General features: G+C 33.3%; 1 protein-coding gene across 1 annotated transcript in view; it reads right to left on the bottom strand.

Annotated features, from left to right (window-relative positions):
* The window catches only part of LOC143252246 (vesicle-associated membrane protein 7-like), a 39,678-nt gene extending 31,424 nt beyond the window's left edge, over positions 1–8,254 (bottom strand). Inside the window, 2 exon segments of the mRNA XM_076504090.1 lie at positions 1,863–2,017; positions 8,209–8,254. Coding sequence (XP_076360205.1) covers positions 1,863–2,008 — 146 coding nt within the window. The 5' untranslated portion in view covers positions 2,009–2,017; positions 8,209–8,254.
* Positions 8,255–17,085: the final 8,831 nt, after the last annotated feature.

Here is a 17,085-nt window from a genome sequence, read left to right as displayed (position 1 = left end):
AAGAGACAGGATATTGCTTGTCAGCTACAGTCAGTATACTATAAGCCTCAGAAGCTGCAATTGTAATTAATGCTTATTCATCAGAAAACTACAGAATTTGACCAGGAACTTTTATGCATTTCAAACATCATAAACTACTCAAATTCAGTCAATTAACTTTGAATGTTAATATTTCTATGAGGGCATTAAATATCTTCCTTGGTTTTAAGTCAGCTTATAAGGGTGTGAAGCCAGCCAAGAAAAAAAAACGTTAGATTAAACAAGGTGTAAAAATAACAACTCAGAATTAATTTGGTCATTGTGGATCTGGACTGTCTATGAAATATTCAATTCTATACCAGATAGAAGACTCAGTACAGTTTGCAAGTTTGTAAAACTTTTGTATATAAACTACTATTTGTAATGACTAGTTGTAATAACCATTATTATATACTGTATTGTTGTTTTTCCATTAAAAGATATTTGTCAACAATATTTGTCAATTTTGTTTTTCTTAACACAAATATATGTTAATATGTATCAACATTTAATTAACTTCTAAACTGAACTTCAAATTTCTGGCTAGTTGATATCATAATACAAAACATGTGTAACATAATTTTATTTTTAAATGGAATTCAGGCCATTTTTACAACAAAGAATTAAAGGTGCATTTCAATGGAAACTTATATCGCTGTAATACGTCCGGACTCTTTATTATAGCACATTCGTTTCAGATGACAAATGTATCAGAAATTATTACTTTACTCTGATACATAAGCATATTATTAATTAAAGAAAGCTAATATCAAAACTAAGTTCTGTACTTTAAGAAAACAACCAGCTCAAATCTTTTAATTGTAATTTTGTGTTAAAAAAACGTCAAGGAAATTTACCGATTATTATTAGTGATATTCTTAAACAAATGTCTTTCATTAGAAGAAGTACATATACAATCATGATAACACCTAAATAGCTTCCAAAGAAGTCCAAATATTTAATAGAAAATCTATAGAAAACCCAAATCAGACAATATTTATGGAATAACATTTATCTGGTACAGCTTAACTGAAGAACACTATACTAAATGTGAAGAGAAACCAAAAACTGGTTTTGGTTTAGAAGCTGATAAGAATAGGAATATCATTCTAACAAAAAAAAAAAAAAAAAAATAAAAACCCATCAAACAAAGGTTTGAGGCAAGTTTGTTTTTTTTCAATAACCAAACTGGAAGTGCACATTGTAACTCAAACTGTAGAGCAGAGATCACAACAAACTTGTAAATATGCTGCCAAAATCACAAGTTACAATGCAACAACAATTAGGACCAAGAAAGTTACAGATATGATGATGTTAGAGTGATCAATGTCAAACTATACTGACCTCCAAGAGATTGGTCAACTACATCAATAATTACATAAATGAATACTACTTACAACACTGAAAGCTTGGAACTCTCAAACATGCTTTTAAAGAGCATATAAGTAGGCATAATGTTCACAAGAAGTTAGTATCACATGAAGTTTCATTCTGCAATATTTCTTTCTACTGACAAGCTAAAATAGTCAATAAAAACTGATACTTCAAAACTGTAGTTCTCAGATGGTCATGGTATGGGTTGCTTTGTTTAATATAAGGTACATATTTTTTGTAGCATAACCTAAATATCTACATGACAACAAAAAGACTGAATCACTTCTTAAAAATGACAAGGTATTCAATCAGAAATATAAACAAAACTTACACCATATCACACATAGAAGAAATAAAAGTTTACTTAAATAATTACTAAATCATATGTTAATCCAAAAAAGACTACTAAAATCTAAGATTTTTAATATATTACAACATAATTTACCTTTATCATGACTACTTATACTCACCTCCCATGGGAATAGGTAAGTTTTGGAATTTCTGGAGAAATTTTTGCTAAAATCTGTTCTGTAACTTCCAAGAAATTCCCAGCACAACTAGCATATTTGGCTAACACAGTTGTACCTCTCGATACCACGGAATACAATATTGGCATCTTTGTTATCTACTACATAAAATAGATGTAGTTTAGTTGAAAGCAAAGAAAACAATAGCTCTTATTGATTGTCATTCAGTTTGCAACAACGTAGTAACCATTATTTATAAAATTAACATTTTAACTGAAAAATAAGAAAGTTACAATAATTTTAAGTTTCTTACTTTTTGCAAATAATTGTATTTCCCTCCTTACTTCCTTTTCCCTCAATTATTGATCATTATTTGCATCTGTAATATTGTGCAAAATAAAACAGTTTTTGGATGTTTGATAATCAAATTTTATGCCCTCTACTTTCAAAATCTCTAGGTCAATCATTTTCTATCACATAGTTTTATCTCAAATTAATATCTAGTTTGCACTACTACAACTGCATGTGATCACATTTTCTATCACAGTTTTATCTCAAATTAATATCTAGTTTGCACTTCTAAAACTGCATGTGATCACATTTTCTATCACATAGTTTTATCTCATATTAATATCTAGTTTGCACTACAACAACTGCATGTGATCACATTTTCTATCACATAGTTTTATCTCAAATTAATATCTAGTTTGCACTACTACAACTGCATGTGATCACATTTTCTATCACAGTTTTATCTCAAATTAATATCTAGTTTGCACTTCTAAAACTGCATGTGATCACATTTTCTATCACATAGTTTTATCTCAAATGAATATCTAGTTTGCACTACTACAACTGCATGTGATCACATTTTCTATTACATAGTTTTATCTCAAATTAATATCTAGTTTGCACTACTACAACTGCATGTGATCACATTTTCTATTACATAGTTTTATCTCAAATTAATATCTAGTTTGCACTACTACAACTGCATGTGATCACATTTTCTATCACACAGTTTTATCTCAAATTAATATCTAGTTTGCACTACTACAACTGCATGTGATCACATTTTCTATCACACAGTTTTATCTCAAATTAATATCTAGTTTGCACTACTACAACTGCATGTGATCACATTTTCTATCACATAGTTTTATCTCAAATTAATATCTAGTTTGCACTACTACAACTGCATGTGATCACATTTTCTATCACATAGTTTTATCTCAAATTAATATCTAGTTTGCACTACTACAACTGCATGTGATCACATTTTCTATCACATAGTTTTATCTCAAATTAATATCTAGTTTGCACTACTACAACTGCATGTGATCACATTTTCTATCACATAGTTTTATCTCAAATTAATATCTAGTTTGCACTACTACAACTGCATGTGATCACATTTTCTCTTAAACCCACCAGAGTGGGAAAGAAGGTTGTAATAATTATGGTAGAAGTATATTTCTGAATTGTATTTTACTGCTAAAATATTAAGTTGAAATGAACCTTTACTATAACCTTGAGCTGGAACATCACATTAATATGGAAGTAGTACCAGAAGATTCAAAGAAACACCTGTAGTTGTTGCTTATACAGATAAGTTGAGCACTGTTTCTATAAATAAACCAAATTTAGATATTAAATTCAAAGAACTATGCACTGGTGCCATTTTTCACTTGGAGGAGATAATCAAGAGAATCTTATTGTTGACTCAATGACAACATGACAAGTGCTTTAAGAACTTAAGTACACACACTTTGGTACAAAAATATATGTGGAAAAAGTAATAGGGAGTTCACCAGGTTTAACATTGACTACCACTAAAGTGATTACCTCAAATGTGTGTGGTTAAGCAAACCCCAAAGAAGTACCAAACTATCAAGAAATATAAACACTGAGAGCAGAGGTACAAGGCACTGCTAAACCAGAGATCTATACATGCAAAAATATCAAAATCCAGTAAAGTATAAGCATATCTGTTTAACATCAATGAAAACATGATTAGGCAACCATTACATGTAAAAATCAGGATAGTTAGTGAAAGTATGACAATGGTTCATTAGTCTAAGGGTCCATATTACTCTTAAAGTCCAAACAGTCTGAAGATATGTTGTTGTTTTTTAAGTTACAATGTTAAATTGATTGCCTTGTTAAATTTAACTTTTATGACAAAAACACTTGAAAATGTGACCTAAAAGGTAGCAATTTCTCATAAATAGATGGATAATTTTACCATCATTTCCTCCAATGTTATTTTCTTGTATGCACATACAGTGTTAGTTGAAGACCCACACATCAGAATTTGATTAAAAAAACTAGTTTTTCTCAAAGAATGGACATTATAGAATAAGTATCTTATTCTATAGAGCAAATGTTATATCCCCTACTCATTAAACATATTCTATAGTGCTGTGGAACAAATGTTATATCCCCTACTCATTAAACATATTAAAATCTTCCAGTCAGTAAAATTATCTTGACATTGAACAAATGCAAGAAGCTGTACACTGTCAAGATGTACCCTTTAAACTTTTCATTTGAGATTGCATTTATCCATTATGGACTTACAATTTTAATTTTGTTTTTTTTTCATTTTCATATCACAAAAACTAAAACCAAAAATCTGGGTATTCAGAACAACAGACCTTCCGAACACTGGATGGTCACCAAAAGTATGAGATACTTTTTACATCAAAATGGAATATTGTTTTCATCTGAATTCTACCAGCAACAGCCAAAAATGCAACAAGGTGGTTAATATAATGAGAATAAATATGTAATGGTATGTCAGATCCAAACTGAAGTGATCACATACAAAATAGAAGAAGAGAAGTGTAGGTCATCACATACAAAGTAAAAGCATCTCTTAAGTGATGACACAATATTTCATTACCTTTACAGGGCACAAATGATAACATCAACTGAAATGAAATCCTTTTGGCCATTTAAAGCAAACAATCCCTCTCCCAAATAAGGATATAAATATAACAATCCTTTGAAAAGAGATAGTGTGGTTCATATTAACAGTTTGACAATGAAAAGATGCAACAAAAGCAAAAGATACACTTTCTAACAAAATAAACTAGCTAAAGTAGCTATGTACCAATGCCTTGGTATCAAAGCAGTCTAAAATATCAGGAGTACAGGTCTTACTACACTGGAAGATTAAACAGTTCCATCAAAGCAAGAGGTTGAAGAGGAGGTTAATAATACAAAAAGAACAATGACTTAAAGTAACCTGCAGGGTAAACACAAACCACTCCTTACAAAGAAGTAAAAATCACATAAGAGAGAAAAAGATGGTGATGCACAAATAATTGAAATGACATAACTTATTACCTATCAACTATTACCATATTAAGATAACTGATTAATCAAAGTTATGATTAAATTTATTAATGTCACAAAAATAATTAAAATAGTAACAAATTTGTTTTCAGTTATAGCTATTTTCAATTATTACAATTATCCAAGTCTTCTATGAGAATGATGGGCAAGTTAAATGCAACAGGCTAATAAGCTTGATAATTAATGAATTACCAAATTCCACTATTTGTCCAGCTCTAGTGAATATAACAAAAAAACATTATCTACATCACCTGAGTTAAAACTCAGAGAATATCTGAATGAACTGGTAAATCAAGAGGATTTTTTTTCAGTCAATAGATCATAAAGAAGCTGGGCATGAAAATTTAAGTGGGAAATCTGTTGGTGTAAAATTGATGTTTTGGACTGATAACCTGGTAATATATTTGACAGAACTTGAATAACTTCTTTATCAGGACCCAAACCATCTGAGCCAAGCCTGAATTGAAGCACTTATACTGAAGTCTACTGGATCCAGGAACTGATGACAAAAAACCCAAGCTGACAATATTGCTTCAAGGACAATATTTTCAATAAGTGTAAGGCTAATCTATCAAATATAATTCTTGTGGAAAATGACAACCTCAAAAATTGACAGAAAGTGCATACTCAAACAAAAAGGTCTACTGCTTCCATACACCAAGCTAGTGAGCATTGTATTACCAAATTAGTGATATAGGCAGTGACGATGTAACTGTCAAAATTTTAAAGTCCTATAATGTGTTCAAGAAATCTAGGTAAATATTTTAAACTCTCCACTATGTCACAACACATACAGGCATGTGACTTCCCAAATTTACAGAAAACTAACCTTCAAAAAGTACATAAGATTTTCTGGATCACTTTTCATTCATGCTCAAGACAAGGCTACCCTAAAAATTTAGAAATACAGAATTTCAAAAAAAAAAAAAACCTAGCCAGACTGAAGGAAAACCCTGAAAGTTTCAAAAGTATGAGAATATAAAAATAAAAGTGATTCACCAATATCAGTTTCAGTACTTACATTTCAGTAACAAAAAGAGAGATACAAAAACTAGTTACTCATCTCCTATACCTGTAAACCTTAGAGAGATAAGAAGAAAGAGTTGGATTAAAATTTGATAGACAAAGGAAAGAGGTGGTAAATGCTCAGAATAATGTAGGCCTCCTAAGTGGTTGTAAACAACATCCTCCAAATATCATTAAGTCTGTTCTGGTCATCCTGCCTCTCCTGCTTTTATGAGTTTAGGAACAGAATACTATTGAAACAACTAGACATCTCTGAAAGACTCATCCATCAGGAATCAGTGTCTAAGAGACAGTCTACATACTTGAAAACTTTAAAAAGTTAGCTTCTCAATAAGAATTCCACACATGAAATGAATAAGCAGTAATAAATTCACGTATGTGGATGAAAGACCAGATTCTCCAGAATTTATGATCTAAAATGAGTGACTCAAAATCAAAGGATGAAGAAAAGTATTGATCTTGGCTTCTTCCAGTTATGAGCTTTGGTGAAACACATGCTCTGTAAAGTTCTTAAAGACCAAGAAGCTGAGATTACTGCCTGAGAATGTCCTTGAGAGGCCTTCAAAAAATACAAGGGTATCTAAGCTTGAGCAACTAGTTGCAATGATGATATAAGGCATGAAAAAGAAAACAAAAAAGTATAAAGATAAAAATATGGCTTTAGAAATATAAATGGATGATGTTCCTCAATCGTTTTCTATAGCTAGTAATCGCTTACACAAAAAAAAATTATATCTGTCATACCTACTGTTCAAAAAGATGCAAATATGAAATAACATTTCAACTGGGAAATGAAAAGCCAAGTCTGTAATCCATCAGCTGATGAAAAACAAAAACATCTGCCCAAAAATAAAGAAAACCAAATGAGAGAATCAATGATAATGAACTAATAAAAAATCTAAAAATGCAATAACAAAGTTACTGGTTTAAGCATCACTTCATTTTAAGTGAAGGCAATCAGTCATAAGATTACATCAAAAAAATCCCATGATTGATCTGACTCAAACAAATATAGTGTTTTACAAGTTGTGGTGTACTGAGTAACTGACAGCTTCATCAGTTGATTACATTTTATTAACTGCACAGTACAGCATCCTTCAAACCCCAATATATGTAAGAAGAAAAAAAAGTTGGTTGCAGGTGTTGTCAGCCAGTTTCCTTCCCTTTAGTTAGCAGTTTCATAGGGATGGTTGCATATTAGAAATAATGTGCATATCAAATAAATTTAACAATCACCAATGTATGTGCATATTTACCAGTTTATGGAAAACAAAACAATAACAAAAAAAAACAAGTGTATTGGTGATACACTAAACAAAACACAGGAGATAATTCTCACACAAACTGAAATACCAGTTAAACAACAATTGCTGGCTGACAAAATATCTAGTTTATGGTCACTACTGATCTTAAACTGTCTCAGTAATTTTATCACTGATCGATAACAAAGCACTTAATGTATTGGATTTATGAAGCAATTGTTTGGATGGTTCTTAAAAGGATATTCATATATAAATAACAAGCACCTAGTAGACACAGCAAAACCTGTATTCCTCTTTCCTAAAACACAACATAAATAATATCAAAATAATGATCTGAGGTCACAGTGAAGGAATTATTTGCTCAAACGTTATGTACCTTACAGTTTTAGTATTAATTATTCCGATAAACTACATCACAAAGCATCATCACTGGTCTACACCACAGTACGAGTACCACTCACTCATACAGTCAGAAATTTATCTAGTTGCAAAAGTCAACCTCAGTCGATCAAAATAAGTATTATTGATTTGCTTAGTGTAAGTGTAAATACAATATTTATAGTACCTATATATATTAGACATAAACGGTATTTTGATATTTGTGTACTTCACACTGTTTTCAATATGTGACAAAAAATTAGTTTCATCTCTCTCCTTAATTTCAAAACATATATAAATAACAATCTTGATAATAACAGTACCTTACAAACAGAATAACACTGCACACAGTCTATCAGGTAAATAAGGATGCACGTGAATAAGTTTATATAAAAATATATATCCTCTAGCGGTGTAATTGTAAATTAAAATTGGTTATTTCTGGCTGTATCGTGTGTGCTTTCTAAAGTTTTCCTCGCTCCAATGCATTACTGATAATTTAATGCCCCCGCTAGTACAGCGGTATGTCTACGGAGTTACAACGCTAAAATCAGGGGTTCGATTCCCCTCGGTTGGCTCAGCAGATAGCCTATGTGCCTTTGCTATAAGAAAAACACACACACACACCCCGATAATTTAATAAAGTATTATTTTATCACTTTTACTTTAAACATAAAAAATCTCAAATTACAGCAAAGGACACATCAACGAAATATTCATAAACAAAATTAATAAGTCACGAAACTACACACCCCTTTATTGAGTAGAAATATATTCTATTGTTTTATTGAAATATTTTAGTTTAGGCAAATAGGTTTATATGATTATTGAATATGCATAATAATTTTCCATGATTGTTGTCAAGGGATTAAGATAGCCATTTTTTTTTCACACAAAAGTTTTCGAAATGTACATCGTGCAGAAAGGAGATTTAGAAATAATTTCAATTGTACTTACGTTTTTAATCCATAGAATCCAGTGGGGAAGTATAGGAGATGAATTTCATTTCCATAGTTCTCTGCCATCTACGTTTATCGTATTTAAATCACAGTGCACTTTAGAATAGTGATTCACCAGCTGCGTTTTTATTATTTTACAAGTTTTAATGTTTAGAACTTCCAGTGTTTATATAAATGTTTCATTTTTTATGAGGCGTTACAGGTTGTTTCAACATCGATAAAGAAAAAATCATAATATTTAAAGGAAGTGAAGTTGGGCATCATCAAAATAAGTACGTACATAATAGTTTCAAGGATAAATTGTATTTTGAATTTCGCACAAAGCTACTCAAGGGCTATCTGCGAGTATCTATCTAAATTAGCCGTCCCTAATTTAGTAGTGAAAACTAGAGGAAAGGCGGCTAGTCATCACCACCCACCGCCAACTCTTGAGCTACTCTTTTACCAACGAATAGTGGGATTGACCGTAACATTATTACGCCCCCACGGCTAAAAGGGAGAGCATGTTTGGCGCGACGGGGATGCGAACGCGCTACCCTCAGATTACGAGTCACACGCCTTAACACGCTTGGCCATGCCAGGCCCTTCAAGGATAAACTTAGCACCTAATGAACTTGCAACAACTAGGGATTCAAGGACATGGTTAAATAAAAAAGAAATAAACGACGACGTTGAAGTTAAAACAATGATATAATACTTCATTTTAAGTTAAAACAATGATATAATATTTCACTTTAAGTTAAAAGAATTATATAATACTGCATTTTATTGCGAAAGAGAAAGAAAAGTACAAGTGATTGTAAGTGAAAAGGAACTGAAGATTAAAGGCTGATATCGAAATTATGAAGTCGAATAACCATACGTTTCTGTATTCTTCAAATATTATGGTATGTACACTGAATTTATCATTCATTCTGTACATTTCCAAATTCCACGTAACACTTAGTCAGGAAAGCCCTTAATTTGATTCAGTTTTAGCTGCCTTTGTTCCTTTCATGTTATCTACCAAGTAATGCCAATTCTGTGCATCTAAATGATACTGTCTTATCTATACTAAAATGAGACTGACCAGTCATATGCACAGCGCCAGTCGCTCTACTTAAATGCACGTTTTTTGTGAGCTAAGAGATGTTGAATTACAACAGGGTTAAATAGATTATATTTGTTAGCTTGAGCTATATATTATGATGCTCTACGAAGTTAGAGAAAGGAAACATCAAATGTACTAAATGAAAAATATTGTAAAAGGAAAGAATATTAAATCAAGAATGATTAAAATAAATATATCAGAAAAATAGAGCTACACATGACAAACAAAAATTATAAAAGAAGTGAGACTCGCAGCACGTCATTAATTTAAGCAAGAAACAAACCTACGTTCATCTTTGTAGACGACAAGTTAGAAAAGCAGATTTAAAATTTTTTAATATCTCTGCTCCATGTGAGTTGTAAAGCATATCTCTATACCACTGAATTATATGTTTTCTACCTTTTACGTAATATAATATATACCACGATGATCTGTAAACATGGTAAAGTATGACACAATAAAAGTATTATATGAAGCAGTAGAGAGCTCTCATGATTGAGTCTTGTTACTGATTGTAACCTCGTGCTAAGGTTAACATTTGACTTTGAGTGAATTTAATACGTAGTGCACAAACACTTGATATTTTATGGGAATATTTTGGATAAAGTATTTAAAATTAATTTACATGATGTTTATGGTCTATACAAACAGAAAACGATTTATGTAACAGTTGAATTTTGTTTAGTTAGACTTGCTTATTTGAAGATAAACATAAAACAACACAATTGGTTATCGGTGATCTGCCCACCACGGTATCGAAATCTGGATTTTAACATGGTAAGTTCACAGACATACTATAGTGTCACTGAGGAAGGTTTAATTAGACTGAACGAGCAATCAAAATAGCATTAAAACAAAACTTTACAAAACAATTTTTCAAATAACTTTAACTCCATATGATAAATAGTTTGAAGCATGTATAAAGTATACAATAGTAGAATGGAGATAAAATGTATACTTTTTAATCGTGCGTTTCTTTTATTTCAAACAAATTTGAATGAACAAATTCATATAAATTTATTACAATCTATGTTATAGGGATGAGAAATTGTACCATTATGGTTAGCGTGAAAATAATCTCGGGATGAAAGAACAAATTCATTGTTAAATATTATATATAGGAGTTAATTATTGTGCTTTTGTTTTTTTTTTTTTATATTTTGGGTGATCTACGTTATAAGCTCATAATTCGTGTTTTGAAGCAACATGAGAAAATAATTATAATATTTGAAACGACATTAGTTGATACCTTTAAATATTATGTTGGAACAATATGATATTGAAGATTTCTGTAATCTGAGAATATCATGCTTATCAAACATTAGCTCCAATTCATCATATTGGCAAAATGCTTGTTCAATGTGGCTTTCAAAGCGAGTCACATATTTGGTACCAATTTTAATCCATGAAAGCTTATCAGTAGCTTAAAACTCTACCATATCATCACCTTCTTCATTCCTATCAAGTGCTTCACTTGTAACAAAGTGCTCTATTAAAACGTTTTCCTTTAAGTATAAGTTACTTGCGTAATTATTTTCAGCAGGGAGATCTTATAAGGTATTCATTAGGTAATTTTTCTTTGCATAGAGAGCAACTGTAAACCCAAAATTTGCTACATAGCTCTTACATAAATATTAGGTATTGCCGCAATAATTATTCTTGCCAAGACTATTTAGAGTTCTTTCAACTCTTAATACCTATCTTCAAATGTTACTTTAATTGCTCTTAAAGATTGCTCCCTAATGGAACGGCAGACTTACAATACTAAAAGGAGTTTAATCTCTTCGAGATGTGTTTGTGTACATGGTGAGTACTTCCCAGGGAAGGTTTTGTCTCTTTAATTTACCTCCACTGAGACCCAAACATTCAGCCACACATTTGCTGTGCATGATATCCTGTAAAGGGAAAGAGAGGATCCTGGTGGTTGAGGAGTGTCATCTTCATGGATAATTTATGTCAGGAACACCACGACATATCACTTTGACCTTAATTTGTTCTAGATGGATAACCTTGGAGTGACTTCCCCAGGGTCAGTAAACTGGTCCTATTGGGCTACGTGCCAGTATTGGACACTCTCAACAGGTTTTGTTAACATTGTTTCTAATGCTGGTATTTGGGCATAGTACTCACAAAATCCTGAAGTTGATGCAACGTTTCTTTAGTATTGTAGTATATCCCCTCATAGGGCTACATGGTAGATGGAGTCCGTGGGAATTATTTTTTCTTTTCTTTTCACCCCTCGTACTTTCGTTCTTGCCATAAGTAGGTGAAGAAAAAGAGGTGCAGCACATAATGGATAACCTTGGAGTGACTTCCCCAGGGTCAGTAAACTGGTCCTATTGGGCTACGTGCCAGTATTGGACACTCTCAACAGGTTTTGTTAACATTGTTTCTAATGCTGGTATTTGGGCATAGTACTCACAAAATCCTGAAGTTGATGCAACGTTTCTTTAGTATTGTAGTATATCCCCTCATAGGGCTACATGGTAGATGGAGTCCGTGGGAATTATTTTTTCTTTTCTTTTCACCCCTCGTACTTTCGTTCTTGCCATAAGTAGGTGAAGAAAAAGAGGTGCAGCACATAATGACTGTAAACATCATTTTTTACTTCAAAACTTGGAAGTTGTTGTTCCCATTTCCTCCGAGACATACCCTGCTCATTCCATCCCACTGCTACTGTGTGAATGCAGATAAATGTTTTTTGTGCCTCCAAATGTGTCTTTCTCTTACCCTATCAATTCATTCCCCCCTGTGTGGATGCAACAGTTGACAAGTCTACATCTACTCCTGTCTCCGTCCTCACTATTGCTTACAGTGATTGCTCGGGTCTATTTCCTTTGGCTCCTAGGCCTATTATTTGATCATAAACTCAACGTCTGAAATCTGTCCCACAAACCTTCAGAAGGTTCCATGGAACTCAATATACGTCTTCCTTCTAAAGAAAAATATCGTTATTACGAAAAAAAGAATTATTCACCCAATTCTCCTCTTTCTAAGTTAAAATGTTGACATTGTTACAGTGGAACCGTCAAGGTTTTCATTCTAATTTGGATTACAGTAGAGCCTTGATCAGTTACTATCATTCCATGTGCCACTCCTTGCAATAATCGTTAATTTAGACTGCTGATACTGTCGTCTTTCAGCAGTTTTCCTTGTACAGGAACAACAGGTTGTGATGAGCAAGTTCATTGAAGTGTGACATTGCTGATTGAACAGCACATATCCACCATTTATGCACCTCTCAACACACTTAAAGGATGTGGTCTTATGTATCTCTCTGGGTCATACAATTACTGTATGTTCTATTTGCCTGTCAGCAAGAGATTTATGACAGATCAGACTTGGGTGGACACAGTACTCGATGTAGTGATGCTGATAGTAATGGTCGTTTTGTGAAGTGTAAATCTCAGATTACAACCCTTCCCTTCTCAATATTGGTTAATTTATTTAATATACTTAATCAGTCTTGTACTGCTACTGATGCCATCCAAGCCATGTCATGTCAGAGATTGGAGCAGGCCAACTTCACCATTCTCCAGACCTTGATCCTGCTATCGCAAGTTTTTCATTTATTAGACTGCATGGTGGCAATAATTGATTGTATTATTCATTCTCTCTCCAAAACCTCTACACGTTTTGCAGTGTCCCCATCCATGGTTGTTTCCTACATGCCAACAGGTATAGAAGACTTAGAAATGGACCTGGTATATCTTTTACAAGTATCCCACTTTTCCCAACTACATTGCTTTCGAACACGCCCAGTTGGTCATGTGCCAAAGAAGTAGAAATTCTGGATTACGTTCACAACTAGCATCTCTTCTATCACCAGTTCCAAAGCTTTCTGCGACAAGATTCAGGTCATTGGGAAGCTTTTCAATGGCCAGGAAATTACTAATGGAACATTGCTAATACTCTTGGTGAGTGCATTTCCCATCATTTCAGCATGTCTGTCTCAACTCCCGCCTTCAAATCTCAGACTAAGAGATCGACATTTTCTTTCCAGACAGATCTTCTGTATAATTATAACTACCCATTTACACTGGCAGAACTTAAACTTTCTCTTCATCTGTCTGGCAGTAGTTTGTTCAGTCCTGATGATGGTCATCATGAGATGCTGTAACATTTCTTTCCTGCCTTTCTTGCTCTTATTCCGATTGTTTAAAACCTGATTTGCCGGAATTTTTTTTTCTGATGTAAGGCTATTGTTCCTCCCTTTTCCAAACCTGTAAAAGATCCCAAGATTCATTTTAATCATCATCCTATTACTTTAACTAACTGTCTCTGTAATGTTTTGGGGAAAATGATTAATGCACGTTTTCTTTGGTTTCTTAAATCAAAAAACGTCCTTTTTGCCCAACCAATGCGATTTTTGTGGATAGCACTCCACCTCTTGAAACTTCGATCAAGAAAGAGCATTTATTTTTATCTTCTTTGACCTTGAGAAGACTTATGATACATTTTGCAGGATCTCTACTCCTATAAGTTAAGTGGCTATTTGTCCATTTTTATTCACAACTTTTTACTTGACAGGAGATTCCAAGTCTAGGTATATTCAACCTTATTTTTTTTCACACAGGAACTTGTCTTTCAGAGTTGTGTCTTGAGTGTCACCCTTTTCAGTATCAAGATCAATGCTATCACTAAATAACTTCCTCCTGCTGTTGCTAACAGCCTCTATGTCGATGACTTCCACACTTCTTGTTGATCATTAAACGTACGACTTATTGAGCAACATCTTCAAACACCTCTCATTTGCCTGTTAGACTTTTACCTTCTCTTCTTCTAAGATGATTTGTACCTATTTTTGCCACAAGTGAGGTTTGCATTCTGATCCAAAGCTCCATCATGGTAATGATAATCTTCCTGAAGTGGCTGAGAAGTACTTAAGATTTGTCTTTTATCATAAGTTCACTTTCCTTAAATTAAGAAACTTCACGTTAAGTGTACAAAGGCACAGGACATCCTCTACATTCTTCCACCTCTTTGAGAGCAGACAATGTTCCATGCTGAAAATCTATTATGCCCTCTTATGATGCAAGCTGGATTATGGGCCTCTGCCTTGAAGACGTTGCAACCTGTGAACCATCTGCTGCACCATCTCTGTACATGGGTTTTCTACACTTTACGAGTCCATGTTTATACACTGAGTTCAGTGACTCTCCTCTTACCTTAGACATTTGCAAATTTCCTTGTTTTATGTTACCAAGCTTTGATTCTTACCATGGCATCCCATCTGATATTGTCTTTCTTCTTCAATGGGCTGTACTCTGAATAGATGGTCTGCCATTCCTCCTTTTGGCCTTCATATCCAGGCTGAACTGGGTCTATCACTGGATGATATTGCCAAGTCCAATGATCAGCATATACTGCCATTGCTCATTACCATTCACACCTGTGATTAGTCATCTGAGGAGTATGGATACTCCTGATTGGAAGTACTGTTTTCCTTTGTCAAACGTCTTTCAAACCATTCTACTGGTGACTGTCACAGTTTATTGTCACTCTGTAGTTGGGCACAGGATCCCCTCTTCTGTTTCTGTGTTCACTGCTGAGCTGCATGCCACTTCTCCTGCCCTAGATCCCATAAAAGTTAAGCAGTAAACTAACTATACTATTTATATTAATTTAGCTCCCTACTGGCCCTGAAATTGCTTAGTGTGAGAATATTTCTGGACATTCAGAAATGACTGGCCCAGTTTTGTCTGTCATATGTTTCTATCCAGTCTTTCTGTATACCCAGCCATGATAGTATTCCTGGGAATGATACTTCTGTCACTGCAGCTAAGTCCATCTGGTATGGTGTTGTCACAGCTATGTCTGTCCCACATATGGACTATCACTAGGGCACAGCTTCCCACTAGTTGGCAGTCTACTTGAGGTAAACACATCCATAACAAACTCTTTCAAATTCAACCTTCTACTGTTCTTTGGCTGTCTACTTTCCATGAGAACTGGAAAGAAGATGTTGTCTTGTGTAGGATATACATCAATCACATTTTAACTCCTTGTTTTCTTTCATGTAGAACTGATCCAGTGAAGTTTGTGACACACAAGTCACAAATGCCCATGTCTTGTTTTTATGCCATTCTTATGACTGTGAACAGCAACACTATTTTAGGCATATTTTTTCTTGGGGTTTACCCCTGACTTTGAATACAGTTATTGTTAATGATGAAATTCCCCAGCTTGACTGTGTTTTACACTTTTATGACTCATTGGCCTTGTTAACTCTGTTCAAGTTTTTACCTGATTTTTTAGCATTGTTTAGATTTTACCTTGTTTTCATTTCACATTATGCAGTATTTGACTTCTAGAATTTTTGCTAGTTATTTGGCACAGATGTCCTAGTTGCTCTGCATCAAAAAATACTGACCAACCAATGTGAGTTCATGTCCTATTCTTATCATTATTCAGAAATGACTGGTTCATTTTCACTCTATTTTTCTGATTACCTTGCCACATTTATCTCAACATGAATGAGCTAACTGATGCTTCAGCCAAGTCTGTCTGATCTGGCAATATTACAGCCATATCTAGCCTGTATGTGGACTGTGGGCCTGGGATGAAGGTGTGGCTCCAGGTCAGACGACATTGGATTTGGAGTGAGCAATTTCATGACGAGCTTGTACAGAACAAACCTACAGTTGTATTTTTGGCAATCTAGTTTCTGTAAGAATCGATGTGAATTTGTTTTAGCTAGGCTATACACTGGTCACAATTTTGATTTAATTTTGGGCCTTTTGAACTCTATTTTGTATTTTACATAATGTTTCAGTTTTGTTTAGCTATCAACTTATTTTTTACATGTTAGTATTTTACTTTTGACATTTATACAATTGTTTGTCACAGACAGCCCAGTTACTTTGAACTGAAGAACAAATTAATTAATTATCACATTATATATAATAACGTTCTAAGATTTTCTGGAAGCACTTTTACAAACAAATCATAAATGTCATGTTTTGTGATGGTTTTATCACACTCTCTGATCTCTCTTTACAACAACAATGAAAATATGATTTCTTTTCAGGAACATTGAGCTACTGATGTTACAAATCTCACAATAGTGATCATGTTGTCAAAAGTAGTCAATAAAAAATATGAATAATAAAAAACTAAATGTAAAGAAAAAGAAAGCTGAATTACAGAAA

This window comes from Tachypleus tridentatus, chromosome 6, assembly GCF_004210375.1.
Source record: "Tachypleus tridentatus isolate NWPU-2018 chromosome 6, ASM421037v1, whole genome shotgun sequence".
In the NCBI taxonomy this organism is placed as follows: Eukaryota; Metazoa; Arthropoda; class Merostomata; order Xiphosura; family Limulidae; genus Tachypleus; species Tachypleus tridentatus.
Note: the sequence above shows the minus strand (reverse complement) of the source record. Positions and strands in the feature narration are given on the sequence as shown.